General features: G+C 35.8%; 1 protein-coding gene across 2 annotated transcripts in view; it reads left to right on the forward strand.

Annotated features, from left to right (window-relative positions):
- DOCK1 (dedicator of cytokinesis 1) overlaps nucleotides 1–15,730 on the forward strand; it is a 458,761-nt gene that overhangs the window by 392,463 nt on the left and 50,568 nt on the right. For both annotated transcript variants that reach the window (XM_088132121.1, XM_088132122.1), the window contains exons 41-44: nucleotides 5,882–6,023; nucleotides 6,465–6,543; nucleotides 8,405–8,489; nucleotides 9,431–9,517. In XM_088132121.1, coding sequence (XP_087988247.1) covers nucleotides 5,882–6,023; nucleotides 6,465–6,543; nucleotides 8,405–8,489; nucleotides 9,431–9,517 — 393 coding nt within the window. The remainder of the gene's footprint in view (nucleotides 1–5,881; nucleotides 6,024–6,464; nucleotides 6,544–8,404; nucleotides 8,490–9,430; nucleotides 9,518–15,730) is intronic.

The following is a 15,730-nucleotide window of genomic DNA, read 5'->3' on the forward strand; positions in this document are numbered from 1 at the left end:
AAATATCTTTTCTGTTGGGCTGTCCTTTTATCTTAAGCCAGACACTTTCAGTGCTTATGTTACCATCAATCCAGTGAAACTCTGTACAGGTAAGTTAATTGCTGATATGCAACACTATCTCTGGTGACCTTCTCTCTTGTGTTCCTCTGAAACAGGGTAGACACATCAGTCCTGAAGTTCTGCTGGAGGGCTTCAACCCTCCATATTTCTGTAATCCATATAATAGTATTCATGCCTTTGTACCTCATGACATCAAATTCGTCTGTCTGTCTGTCTGTCTATCATATTTATATAGCCATCTATCCATCCATCCATCCATCCATCCATCCATCCATCCATCCATCCATCCATCCATCATATTTATATAGCCACGCATCTCACACAAAGTGACTCTGGGTGGCATACAACAATTAAAAAGAACAAATACATAAAAACTATTACAATTAAACTATAAAAGCACACAAAACAGGAGGGGATAAAATTAATAAGGGATTATTACCCATACTTTGTGCATTAGTATAGACAGATTTAAGATAATGGGTTAGACACCCTGTGTTCAGTCTTTCTTTTCCTTAAAGTCTTATTTTCTTTCTCTTTTTGTTAAAGTTGTAACATACAAAACATTTCACTTTGCTGCTGTATCTTGTCCATCACATCCTCCAGGCACTGGGTCAGGATTCCCACCACATCTCCTGCTCAGGCTGGGGTAGAGATGTAAAGCTGGATATTGTTAACTATTAATATGCCAAACTGACAGATAACCTATTCCAGCAGTTTCAGTTAGTTTCATGTAAACAATATTTCATGTTAAACAATATGCGGAAGAGGGTTGAGCCAAGGGCTCAATCCTCCAGCAACACTAATTGGAAGTGATCACTGTGCAACAGTGCTTTGATCCCCAATCCTCACAGTAGATTATATGTAATGCCACTGAGAGATCCAACAAGATGAGGAGAAATATGCCATCTCCCTCCAAATCTCACCGCTAGTCATCCACAAGAGCAACCGCAGTCTTGGTCCATATCCAAGCTTTAACCCAACTGAAAAAAATCCAAATAATCTATCTCATACAGATTGTAGTTGGAGCCCAACCCCTTCTTAGTAGCCTTAGGATGAAATAGTATGTTGGAGATCAGCCAGTAATTATCTAGGATGGCCAGTTTAAGTGCAAGATTTTGAGGAGGAAATGCACCACTGCCTACTTCCAAATAGGTGAAATCACCCCTTCTACCAGAGATCCTTTTACCACTTCCAGTACCGACTGTCAGACACATTCTCTAATTTGCAGATGCCTAAACTGATTCAACAGAGGACATGTCAACTTACTCAGGATGTCACAGGATTGTAAGAATCCCAGATGATCTCATGAGATGTTACCTCTGTCATCTCATGAGATCCTGCCAATCTGTCATCCAGTTCAGAAATAATAAAATGAGCAATTTTGTTCTTAAATGAGTTAGCAAACTGCTTACCCAGGCCAGCAGAAGTTTCTTCCTGGATCTCAGAACCCAAAAGGGCACCAGTCCTCCTAAATAAGTCTCCTGGCCAGCACTCCACAGATTCAGTGAGTTACTGTCTTGCTAAATTTTTGTTACTTTCAAGTGAAAATAAAAATAAACATGAACTCATAAGCTAATTGAGAAAGTATTTTTTTTTTCAAAATAAAAGTACCATTTATTTGATTTGAATAGAGCCAGTTTGATGTAATGGTTAAGGAATCAGGCTAAAAACCAGGAGACTATGAGTTCTAGTCCTGTCTCAGACACAAAGCCAGCTGGGTGACCTTGGGCAAATAATTCTGTCTCAGCCCTAGGAAGAAGGCAGTGGCAAAACACTTCCAAAATCTTGCCAATAAAACTGCAGGGACCCATCCAGACAGTTGCCAGGAGTCAAAAGTGACTTGAAGGCGCGCACGCGCACACGTTGATTTGGATACAATAAAAAATAATGGATTCTCCCTATGTAAACAAGTCCATATATATTCATGCTCTTCTCCTCCTACTCTGATTTATTTTCAAAATGCATGATTTAAAGTACCCACTTAAATCAGTGATGATTGTCCTGCTGAAGGCTGAAGCTTCTTTTGGAATTTTTCAGTCAGAAGGACTACCCACACATTTCATGGACAAAGATCAAACAAAAGGAGTGAGGGAAAAGCAGGAGTTAAGATATATGAGTGAAAACACTCATCATCCCCAGATATTGCTTTGTGTTTTCCAAGGTAGATTCCACTCACTCCTTTCTGTCCTACGAACTTACCAGTTCTGGGTATCCCATGGTATAACCCTTTGCGCCTGTGGCTATGATGCCACAAAATCTCTAATTCGTGTTACTTTATAATTTTATAGAGATTAACCCTTAAGGTTGTAAGGTTTCAACTCAATTCCTGGAAATTCTTTCGACTAGAATCTGACTTTTTTTATTAGTTGATGTCAATGGAAATATGACATTAACTATTGCCATACTGTTCGCTTCAGCCATTCAGATTTGTAAATGCATGACCTGGGGCTGACCATTACTTTATATTCCATGTTTTATGTATTTTTGGTTTGTCTATGTTTTACCTATTGTTTGTTTGTTTGTTTTTGGTTCATCATTCATCTTTTGGGCTGTTTTACATGCCTATTATTTGCTTGCTTCTGAATATGGATGTTTCTAGTTTTCAGTTGTTTTGTATTTTTCCTTTCTTTTTCTTGCAGACAACTATGTTTCAGATGTATTTAGCTTACCAGTTCACTTGGTATATGTTGTTTATTGCTATGTTTTTAACATAGCTTGCTTTGTCTTTTAACTATTTCTTGCTTTGTCCTGAAACTATTTCCTTGCTATGTAAGATAGCATCTGATATCCCTACTCAACTTGCTGCTAAAAAGCAAGGTAAAGGTCTAAATATTAAAGCTTCTGATTTGTGCAAATAACATTCTCAAAGCATGAACAATACAAGTAGAAAATTTATCAGTGGGTCATAAAAAAGCACAAAGATATTCAGGGGCATTTGAAAATTGATTCCAGGGGATACTGGCCAGAGCAGATGTTCATTGCTTATGAGACTGGCCTGTTCTGGAAGCAGATGTCATCCCACACCTTTATCAGCAAGCAAGAAGTGTTCTGGTTTCAAAGCAGCCAAGGACTGCCTTACCTTTATGATAAGTAGCAATGGACCAACTGCTGGACCAAGGTCTAATAGCAACTTTCAGGCCATACTACTCTTCAAGATAATGCTGGATCTCATCAAAACAATCTTCCTCATTCACCAATTCACAAATTACAGCACTGAGAACATCATAGCATGGAATGCTGTGTGGAAATAATTGTGGCCCAGGGCAATCACTTCTTCATCTGCTGAAGCTGTTTCATCAATAGCAGATGCAGTAGAGTAGATGGGAGGCGTTCCTAATGATGGGCTATGAGTGTGCACTTAGTGCATTTAAACAACATGTCAAAGACCTGGAAGTCCTACAGGGCCAGTCTGATCTATCTAAGAATGTTTTTTTGAGCAGTTAAGCCCTTTTCTATAAACCAGCAAGATACTTACATTATATAACTGTCTCCAAATTCCGAGGTGCACTAACTCCAGCACGTTGCAATGCTCTTCCCACAGCAGTTTTGGAGGGCCGATACAAAAAAGTTCCATATGAGCTGAGATTGTGCCCCTGTGGACAAGGGGCTATTGAAACTACAGCTCATGTCCTGCTATACTGTACCTTCTATAAGGGCTCATGGTTCCATTTTATAACTCCCCGTTTGGTAAAATACCCGGGAAATTCTGACCTTTTTTATGTACAGTTGTTGCTATCTGATCAGTATGATTCAGTTTCTTTGAACATAGCTAAATTTTGTTACACTGTCTGTAAAATTAGGCAGACTTTGATTGCCCACTGATGATCCCACCATTAACTATAATATATTATCATGTTTTGTTTTATTTCATTTTTAATGCATTTTATTTGTAATTCTGGTCTGTGACTATAATAAAATATTGATTGCAGTCCTTGGGTGAGGTGGAAGACTTTTTCCAATCTCATTAGGAGGGGCTCACAGAAAAAGAAATGATCAACCAGACAACTTCTAAGAGTTGCATAGGAGAGAAAAAAGATGAAGAGCTGCTTCCCAACTCCTTTGTAACAAAGAAGCTCTCTGAGATCATGCAGTTGGGAAGTGTCTCAACCATCTGATAAAGCACAGCATCGAATTCAAAAGGCAGCTGAGGGCTGCTTTGCAACTCTTAAACATACTTTCCAAGCTCTGTAAAGAAAGGCCAGACAAAGCATTATCTCTAGCTTTTTTTTTACAAATGTAGCTGCACCTACCCTAACTGTGTCATTCTGAAAAAAACACTGTCCACAACTTTGAGAGAGGAAAAAATGAGTGCTCTACCGCATCCTTATTTTGATTGTGCTGCAAGCGAGAGACTGGAAGGGGATAGAGTGCTACTAACTGCAACTGTGAAAGAATTCTACCATTTCCTTATTTCTTTCTTCTGTATTTTGACTGTGCTGCAGGCCAACAAAACATATTTTGTATTCTATACACTTCTCTTAGAATAAAAGACAGTATTCCAAATTTTCATAAATACTTTTTATTGAGAATGAAATAGAGTGGGAGATACAGTGGGTGCCCATGGTACATTAATGGATACAATACTTGTTTCTGTTTTTTTCTTGTATTTTTGGTAATATTTTGATACTTTTTTGGTCATTTTCTGGTGCTCTGGAACTTAACCCTCCCACCCCCCAATTTCCATAGGGTCAGTAAGTCATTAACCAATGTTTTATTACCCATGGTTGAACTCTGGAAGAAAAGTCAAGTGAATAATGAAGTCCACCTGTGCTTCACTAAAAGCATGACTATAAAATGTCTCATATTTCGCAAATACAGAGATAAATGCTAATAATTTTGAATAGCTAAATGCAGCACTGTGGAAAACCATAAGAAATCACATGGGAGGTAGCAAAGCTACCCAAAATATTTGAACCTGAGTAAGGCATAGAATGTAAAATCATAGTGCTGTTCTAATAAATGAAACAAATTTTCATGTGTTCAAGTACATTGTTTTTATTTTAAAAAAAACCAAATATGATACCAAAAATTGCATATGTGCTAAATGGAAATACAAATAAAGTTTTCATAGAGAGTATAATATAATGAATTTATGTTGCCAAAAATATTAATCAAAACCTGGTAGCTTTGTTGATGAGACAATAGTACTCTTGCATTTGTTGTGAGGGGCAAAAAATAGTAAGGCTTAGTAGTCACATGAATGTTTAATAATAAGCCCCCTTTTTTTGCTCCCCTGATTTTATTTATATATATATATATATCCATTTTAGTGTTCTAAAGACTTCAATCATCATATAGCAGTAATTGAAATGCCCATAGAGTTTGATCCAGAGAAAATAATTCTTAGAATAGATCAAATGAAATCTATGGGAACATTATTTTCACTGAGTCTACGACTGATAAGTTTGGTAGATTTCAGTATGTCTTTTCTGTAAATCTGGATTTAATCTATAGACACTATTTGAACTTTTAAGGGAATTTAACTAGCCAGCCTGAAATGATTCTAATCGTAAAGGGAACCTCATTTCACAAATAATTTTCCACTCCACAAGTGGAAAGCTATAATGTACTTATTTAGTTCAAAAGTATGAATCAGAATAAAGAATTATGTTGCATAAATATGTGGAAGTATGTTATTGTTGCAGGATTTCTTTAAAAAAACCTATTGATTTGTGTAGAATTTTATTTTTTGCTGGTTCCTAGAAATGTTTAGTTTCACAATGTAGAAACAATTAAATATTCTCAACTAGAATTTGTGTGCATTTGTATATTTAAATGGAATCTGTCAAAAACATAAAACATATTATATATCTGTTTATAGAACAAAGTTTTTATTTATCGAGGAAGAGAATATGAACGTCGTGAAGATTTTGAAGCAAGATTATTAACCCAGTTTCCTAATGCAGAAAAAATGAAGACTACGTCTCCTCCTGGGGAAGATATTAAAAATTCTCCTGGGCAGTGTATCCTTTAAGAGTTTTGATGGCCTTAGTTGGTGTAATGAGAATTTCTTCAACAAGTTGTAGTGTTGCTGCCTTTCCTACATTCTCTTATTTTTACATATGTACTGTGTATAGGCCAAGCTCAGATGATAAGCCCTAGTCAGACTTAGCCAAACCTGGTTGTTCGTGAAGAAAGCTAAACAGGTTTGGATCTGGATAGTACTAGAATGAGAGACCAAAAAGAAATCCCAGAGCTATAGATTAGATTAGGAAATTGAAAAAAGCAGCAGCAGACTCCTACTTTATGATGGTCCAAGAAACCATAAGAGTCAAGCGCAACTTGAGGGAATTGTACCTTTATTCTGTTTATATGTTTGTGTGTGTGTGTGTGTGTGATATATTACATTTTCTAGTTGCATAACTTTAACTAGACATCACTGTCATTCTTAACATGTAATTCAGATATTCAGTGCTTTACAGTAAAGCCAAAGCTTGATTTACCATCAAAATTCCACAAGCCTGTATCAGAGCAAATTTTAAGGTACAGACATTCAAAATGAGCAATTACTCTGAATATCTTCAGTAGACTGCACTTGGTTAAATGTATTACCTGCTAAATGGCCTGAAAAGCTGCATCTATATTCATCAACACAAGCAGAAATAGACAGTTTAAGGGTGCAGCAAGAGATTATTTATTTCAATTTATCTCAAGAAAAAATTAATTTTGATTTCATGGCTGCTCTCTCATTCTCTGCTTTCATTTATTCTTCAATATTGATAAAAAGTCATTTGTGCCTGGTTTTTGTGTGTGCAATTTCTCTTTCGCCTGTCCTGTACATTGACATGGCAGTCTTACTCCGAGCTTCAAACAGAATTCAAATTTTCTTTGGTCTACTTCTTCTCTATCCCTTTTTAACTCCTACTACCAGCATTTACAAGACAGCACAGCTACGTACTTTCAGTACAGGCTTTGTTGATGTTGTTGTTTTGTTTGTTTGTTTTTGAGGTTAACAGAAGGAAGGGATTTTTGCAATTCAGAGTGACTTGTGCCTCCTTCTAATTCCTTCCAGGCATTGCATCTTTGAATTAGAATTTCACTGTTAGTTATTGAGGATTTACAAAGAGCTTTGGAAGACAGTTTCCCATAAAATAAATGACTGTGGTCTAAGTATTATATACCACTAGTAACCAGAATGCAAGGTTTCCTGAGCACAACTATCACGCCAATAACATCTAAGGCCTTGATATACCATGAAAAGAACATATCTTCATATTCTGAAAACTACGTTTAAAAGCATGGTTATTTATTTGAAAAAACGAATATGGTCATGGGCATCCTCAAAGGAGGCAAAGGAGCCAAGTGATGTCATGTGTCACAACATCATCGCCAAGTTGATGCAAATTACATATAGGCAACAGATGCCATGGCACAGTTTGTGTCATTTGCATAATAAGATTATAGCATGCATGTTCCGACAACATTGCAGCTTGTTATGGATGCTGCCAAATAAGTTGTGAACAGTGATAGCATCAATAGCATCAAGCCCTTGACAGCCTAGTACACCCAAAAACAACACTCTCAAAGCAGCTTCTCTAACCAGATTTATTAAAAGAGAAAAGGATTTGATTACAGAAATCTCAACAACTGAATGCTTTTAGAACCCAATTTATAGGAGTTCACTTTCATTCTCTTGGTAAAAGCCTGTTAGTGGATAAACAAGCAAGCTAGTTCTCAGTTTTCCAGATAATGGAACAACATGCGTATGTTTTGAACCTACAGTATTTTTCAGTCTGCCATCCTCTTTCCTGGACACTGAGGACAGTGACGGACTAAGTTGAGAGTCCTGATGCAGAATTTCCATTCAATCATCAAGTTCATTAGTGGCCTTGGACTGATCACAAACTCTTAATATAGCTTTATGAGAAAAACTTTGATATTTTACTCGGTTTTGCTTTTTACTTTTCCTGCCCAAGCCTCCAATAGTGGGTAGTTGTGAAACTGCAGAGCTTGAGAATCCTGTGATTTATAGGTTAAAATTTAATTATGAAAAATAAGTAGTATATTTATTCCTTGCCAAACCCTGACACTAAGTTTTTTTGGGGGCGAGAAGGGGACTGACACAACTTCATTTATCATTTTAAGGGGTTGCGATATTGCAAGTTTGAAAATTCTAATTTTAGGCTATTAGGATACATATAGATACATATATACATATACATACATACATACATATATATATACACACACACGCATACATACATACATACATATATACATATAGATACATATATACATCATCATGAAAATAACACTTCCCTGTAGTGCTTAATATGTGAAGCCTCATTGTGATCTTGTTGCCATATGAAAATATAAATACAATTGTGTATTTCTCTCTTTCTAGTTTCTATAGGGTGAATGAGGTTCAGCGATTTGAGTATTCACGACCCATTCGAAAAGGAGAGAAAAATCCAGATAATGAATTTGCGGTAATTTGAATATTTTATGCAGATTTTCCTTAATGTCCTTTATATATGCTCTCATAATATATAAGAGAGAGCATAATATATATGCTCTCTATAAATATTTACAGTTTGTATGAATACATGACATTTAGTTCATTGTGTTGTGGAATTTCCTGTCATCAAGTGCAAGAACAAAAATATGACAATCTTGAAAATGTTTTTAGTTATTAAAAAGTGGTTGCATTAATATAAAGATTCTAGTCATGCAAATTTAACTCCTACATGGATGATTTTCATGAATACCAGCTTTTCCTTTTAATTTAATTTATGCTTTAAAATACTATTTTACTCAAATACTAAGGTGCCTCCACTGAGTTAGGCTCTCCGTATATATCACATTATTGGCAGACAAAGATTATAAATGCTTTATTGAGGCTAAACTACACATGGCATTAAATACTTCTTTGCATATAATAGGCAGCTTGTATCAACTGGATGGGAGAGACAGATAATTAAGGAAGTCAAAATAGGCAAAGAGGGGAAATTAAACTCTTCATCTTCTGAAACTGATATTTGCACCAATTGGGGATTTTCTCTCATTCCTTTTCTAAGTAACAGCTCTGCACTAGTATTCTATGGACAGCTTTTTCTAGAGGATAACATAATTGTTTGCAGTATAGCCTGCTTATATGTACATGTTGAAGTGAGGGGAGAGATAATTCACTTGTATCTTCTACATGAATACAAGAGCTCATGACAAACCATATAGAAAATTAATTAAACTGGATGCAAAAGTGTTCTTCCACCAATTTTGGGTGGTGGTGTTGCATTTAAAAAAAAAATGCTGTGGTGTCAGTACACTTGCTACTAGGTTTTTGTGATAAAGACAGTATAAATTTTGGGTTAGGCTAAAGTCTATCGGTCTGTGAGCATTTTACTTCAAATCTTTTCTCTTAAATTTACAGAATATGTGGATTGAGAGAACCATTTATGTGACAGCATATAAACTACCTGGTATTTTAAGATGGTTTGAAGTCAAATCTGTATTTATGGTAAGTTCAAGTCAGAAGATGTTTACCAAAGTCACTTTATCATATAGCTGATATGTTTAAATAAATCAAAATGTATATAATTTGCTGTTGCTTACATTTTGAGTGTTTGCAGAATTGATGCTTGAGTTTTTATTTCTCTCAGTCTTTCAAGGTAGACCAGACTAGGAAACCAAAGTCATGCAGGCTAATACTACCTTTATTATAAAAGCTTGCAAGTTTGAATATGCTTCCCCCCACCCTCCCTCTATCTTCATGAGAACTAGAACATCACCCCCTACTTGGGAAGTACCTTGCTTTTTTTTAGATGGCTAGAAGTGCTTCATTGTGAAATACTCCATCTGCTTGTCCTTCCTATTAATTCCTTTGGGCGCCATTTTGGCCCAGATCCATATATAGAAAATAAAAATGGTGGACAGCTGGAGCTTCACTTTGCTATGAAGTGTTTTTGACCACCTGAAGTGATTAAAATTAGTTTTGTGTGCTACAAGTGTGAAATGAAAGACTTTGAAGTGTTATCATGAATGAACTATAGATTCAAAGAAGCAGTTTTATATTAGGGTCAAACACAATTTCTACCTACATCAGGTTCTAGAATAGGTTACAAGTCTTTCAATGTTACTGGTTTGCATTTTTGTGAAATGGATTTCTGTTGGAGCAGAAAAATATGAGTCCAACAGATTGGCTTTGGATTTGAGGTTCATACTCTAACTTTGCTTTGTAGTCATAGTATAAACTGTTCAAATTTATTATTAGCAATTAAAAATATTAGTATTGTATTTCCAAAGCAATAACACTAATTCACATGCTTAATTTTAATTTGGGGTCATTTTATTATTTTTTTCAGTAATATTTATCAACTAACTGTTTAGAAGTTTACATGGGTATTTGCATATCTCTTAAACATTTACTGATTTAATTTTTTTTACTAAAATTCAAGTCTGTATAGTAGGAACATATTAGTGCTTTAGCTTTTTAATAAAAATGTATAAATGAAAAAAATAATTATACTTTTAAGAAAACCATATGTGCAACTCAGTACCATGGACTTCAGCTGGGGTGGAAGACCTATCCCACACATTTAATAAATGCTATTTGTTTTCTGCAGACACTTGGGGATTTTTCCAGTGATCTGGCAGGCAATTCTTCCATCACCCTGCCCTGCTCTGGAGCTTGTTGATGATAAGTTGCTGGAGAGATTGCTCCCAAGGACCCTATGTCTAGTCTCCAGTTGCAGAGGGCTTTTTGGTTTACTTAGCAACTCTAGAAGATGAAGTAACAGAAAAGATGCCTAGAAGGAAATTAGTGAATGTGATCAAACATGTTTATGTGCTCACATTTTAGGAGCATATAGTAGTGATAAAAATGGCCTCCATCCTCTGTTCTTTATGTGTCTGCAGATTCTTGTCCAGCAGCTGTGTTCAATGTTAACTGCACACATTTGGGAAGGAGTAGGTGGGAAGATTTTCCTGCAATCTGCTCTGAGTTATTTGCTAGATTCTTTGCTGATAAAATCATTCACATTTTCTGAGGTTGAACACCAACTGAACAGAGTCTAGTGAGATGGTCAGGGCAATCTGGGAATCCCTTGATCTTGTGGAATTTAGGGAAGCAGATAGGGTTTTCTGGAGCATGAGCTCAGCCACCTTAGAGAATTTCCTCCCAAAATTCCTTTTGGAGGGAAGATTTTTGAGAAAGTGGTGGGACTTCAGCCACAGTTAATATTAGATAAAGCAGGTTATGTGGATTCCTTTTAGTTATGGACCTTAGACTGCACTGAATTCCAGTGGAGGACTTGCATCAGGACTTGGATGACGGTGTGTGCCCCTAATAATAAAATTAGGCCTTTAAACAATGTTTGATAACTTCAACCATAATATACTTCTGGGCTGTTTTTGAGAGTTGGGGACACTGTTTTTGGTGGTTCTACTCCTTGAGTGGGTGGTTTCAGTTTGGTAATCATGGGGAAGGAACAGTCAACCTTGTTGTTGCTTCAATATGGGACTCCGCTCTGTCCTCCTTGTTATTTAATCTTCCCAGTAGGTTCATGTAGATATTATCTGTCAATTTGGGGTGAAGTACCATCAGTAATATATTGCCATTCCAAGAGTAGAGGTCGATACTCAGTGCCTGGAGGTTATGGAATGGAATTAAACAGGCTTAAGTCGAATCACAGCAAGACAGAGTTGCTGTTTGTGCGTACAAAATTAGACATCATTCATTGATGCTGTAGCAGAAGCAGAAAATCCTTGTGTCAGTCTCTGACACTTCAGGGATTCCAGGAATGCTACTTTATTGTTATAGGGTATGTTAATAGGAACTTGAAAACCTGTCCCAAAAGTTCAGTTCCCCTTTCTAACAAGGTCAAGATGGAGCGGTTCTGAGTGTCTTTCTCATACTTTCTAGTTTCCCAGAGCTGAGTTTTGCTTCTCACACCTGTTTCTCAACACCCAGAACTAAATTCCTCTATACTGTTGCAACACTAATTCATGCCCTTATTGTGAGTTCAAATTATTGCAATACATTTTACTTGGAATTGCTTTTAAAGAGTATCCAAAAACTGCACTTGGTCCAGAATGCAGCTGCCATCTTCCTGATGGGTTAAAACCACTATAATCTAATAATATCTGTTTTCCCTTTGCACTGGGTGCCTGGATTTCCAAGAGCAGTTCAGAGTGCTAATATTCGCCTGTAAAATTCTAAATGGCTTGGCTTCTGGTATCTTAGAGACCAAGCTGAATTGCCTACAAAGTTTTTTTGGGAGGGGATGCTTCTGTTTTTTCCCCCCGTATGACATTAGAGGCAGACCTTTTCTGTTATAGCCCCATCTCTGTGGAACAGTTTGCCTTTTGAGGTTAAATTGGACACTTTTTTGCTAAGTTTAGGAAGATGGTGAAAACAACTTGTTCCAACGTGATTTTGCTGACTAAGGATGTTTGCCCACTAGATTTGGGTTGAGGATATGTCTACCCCTTTTTGGAGATACATTTATTTTATTCTGTTTTAAGTACTATTATGGAATGTACTGTTTATTCTCATCATATTCTTGTCTTTTCTAAGTAAATTGCCCACAGCCTTGAGATGAGCGGTATAGAAATTTGTTGATATAATTTAAAAATCTGTTATTTTTTCAAAATCAAATTAAATACTGCTCTATAATGAACTGGACTATATTGTTAAATTCGGCACAGAAAACTGAATGAGCAAAAATTGAAACTGACTGGATGGTACAGAGTATAAGGCAATATGATACACACCAATATTTAATTACTAAATAAAATATGTTCAATAAATTTTACACTGGTATAGATGGAATATAGTTTACTTGATGACTTTAGTCATATGATATCTGATTAAAATTCCTTTGTTATAAAAGAAGCTTTCTTTAAGCAAGTAGTGTCAATATGAAACTGATTAGTTTTACACGTCTCACATAATTTTACATAATTTTTTTCTCGTTTTTCTTTTGCATAAGCTTTTTGTAAGCAAAGATTATAATGATACACAGGTGACATGAATACATCACCTCAACTAATCTTAATATTTCAAGACAGAGCATATAACTTTTTATTTCCTATGTGTAATACAGCTGCTACCAAAGCCAGAGCAGCTGTTCACTGTCTTATCAGATAGAAAGCTAATAACACAATTATGTATTCCTGAATTCTGTAATTCTAAATCGCTTAATTCTTGACACAAATATTATGCCCAAAGTAGAAAATAAGATGAAATAAATTATGTCTAAATATGCACTGCAAGTTATTGGGAACAGAAATAATCCTTAGCAGTCAGCTATTATAAATAGCACATTGCTAGTATTCTGTTTCTAAATGGAAATTGTGCTAATTCCGATCTAAAACAAGCCACCTCTTAGTGTTTGTCCTGTGGCAGAATGAATAAAAAAAGCATATGACAATATGAACATTATGCTGTCCAGATTAATTTTATCAGTTATACATTTGCAAAGAAAAATAGCACACAAATAAATATTGATTTTGGAGTTTGTAACTGCTCCTGAATTTGCATTATAATTAATCACAAAATAAAACAATCAGCAGTGGAAATGTATTATCCAGATTGACATAAATAGATTAGATACTAGACACCACAGATTTGTCCTGTTGACTATTTACGTTTATAGTTAGGACCTTGTTCAGGCCTCCAGTTGAACTCATGGAGTGTTCAAACTAGGTAGGGGATGAAGTTGTTCATGCAGCCCCACCTACCTTCCCAATTTCCAGCTATTCCTCTGGAGATCTGAGGTATACCTGTAGTCACATATGCATGCACTTGGATGCAACAGTCTATGTGAATCAGGTCCCTAATAACACAGGATTCCATACCAAGCAAAGAACTTTGATTTGGTCAAAAAAATACAACTTTCTTTCAGACCTCCAGTTGCATGTGTGATGGTCAGGGAGAATAAGGGGCAGGTCCAATATGTACAGGCCAATTTTTCACTTAGCTTGAGGTCACAACATATTCAGCAGAAGCTCTAAATGGGGTTTCTTTCTTTTGATTAGGATTTAAGCTTATCACTAAATTTGTAATAAGGGTATTCATAGACATAGGTTCATGATGAATTATTTGTTTCTGAAATGTATTGTTTAAGAAGGAATAAACACATGACTTCAGATTTAGTTCTATCCTTTGAGTTATAGGTTAACAATAACATTTAATTAACAGAAATCACTCTAACAAAGTCAAATAAATCCCACTAAAGCATGTTGATGAATTAAGTATTTCTATCTCTAATTATACCTATTGGTGAATATATACAGGTTTCACAAGTTTGTGATTTGTTGTAGTACAGTAAATATTTAATTCAATTACTTTCAATTTTACTCTGATGTTTTCCAGAAAAAAATAGTTCTGTTTTGAAAAGTGTCTCAATCATGATTTGTAGGGCAGGAAATGCTGATAAAATCTTTTTTTCCTCTTGGCTGAGGCAAACATTGGGGTAAGCAGTGGAGAACTCAAGTGAAACTTCCACATACATTTACAGTAGTAAAAGCTGACAGGAAAGATCACAAGGATTAGAGGATTCATGTATTCACTGAATGTGTGAAATAGCAGCATGATCACAACCATGTTGATAGGCTCGCAGGCCAAAATAAAAGAATAGAAAAGGTGAGTAGAGAATCTTTACAGTGGAAAAAGTATGGAGTCTCTGTACTGAGATATATAGATGAAATATTCTACATCTCCAAAAAGAAAAAAATATTAATAACTGATAATGTTGATCTAAACATATGTATAATCTTCTGTTGCCTAGACTGTATCTGAACAAGTCAGATAGCCTAACATTAGAACTATAGCAACAGAGTTTGAAGCCATTATTTAACATTGGATGCAACTCTGCTCTGTGCAAAAAACCAAATTAAAACATGCCAAGCAATAGCTGGCTAGCCTCCTTTTGAATATGTGCAATAAAGGGGAGCTCACTACCTCTCTGGGTAATTGGTTTCACTGTCAAACTGCTCTGTTAGGAAATTTTTCTAACATTTAGATGAAATCTGACTTTATGGAACTTAAATCCATTACATCATGTCCTGGACTTGTGAAATAATGGAGAATAGGTCTTGACCATCTTCTGTGTGACACTTTTTGAAGAAAGCTATTATATTTCCCATCATTCTTCTCAAAGTTCCTTCAACCTCTCTTTACAGAGTTTCTAGTCTCCTGATTGTCTTTCTCTGGATTTGTTCCACTTCGTTTGATTCCTTTTTAAAGTAGATGCCCAGACCTGGACAAAATGTTCAATGTGGGAGTCTGTTCTATGCAAAATAAATTGGAACTATTACTTCCTGTGATTTAAAAACTACTTCTATTAATGTACCCTGAGATTGCTTCTGTCTTTTTCTTAGGTACTGTTGCCATCCAAGTTATCTTCCATTACCACACCAGCTACCACTTCATTTCATTTCCATCTCCTAAGTAAAAACCATTGTGTTTTTCTTTCTTATTCATTTTGTTATTTTCAACCCATTTCTCTTAACATATCAAACAGGGAGTTGTTGTGGCCAAACAACAACTTCAAACTCTAAACCTACAGTTCTAATGTAAGGCTATTTGCCTAATTTTGTAGTGGTGAAAAGGCTTGTGCTTTCATAACCAAGACAATGTCAACATGTTACTGGAAGATAAGGCCTCCAAGTCTTAAAGTATCCAACAGGCTATTAGGAAATATGGAGGGCAATATAAGCAGTACTGGTG

The sequence above is a fragment of the Python bivittatus genome, unplaced genomic scaffold (assembly GCF_059951505.1).
Source record: "Python bivittatus isolate LINGU-HERP-01145 unplaced genomic scaffold, Pbiv_v1 ctg000980_np1212, whole genome shotgun sequence".
In the NCBI taxonomy this organism is placed as follows: Eukaryota; Metazoa; Chordata; class Lepidosauria; order Squamata; family Pythonidae; genus Python; species Python bivittatus.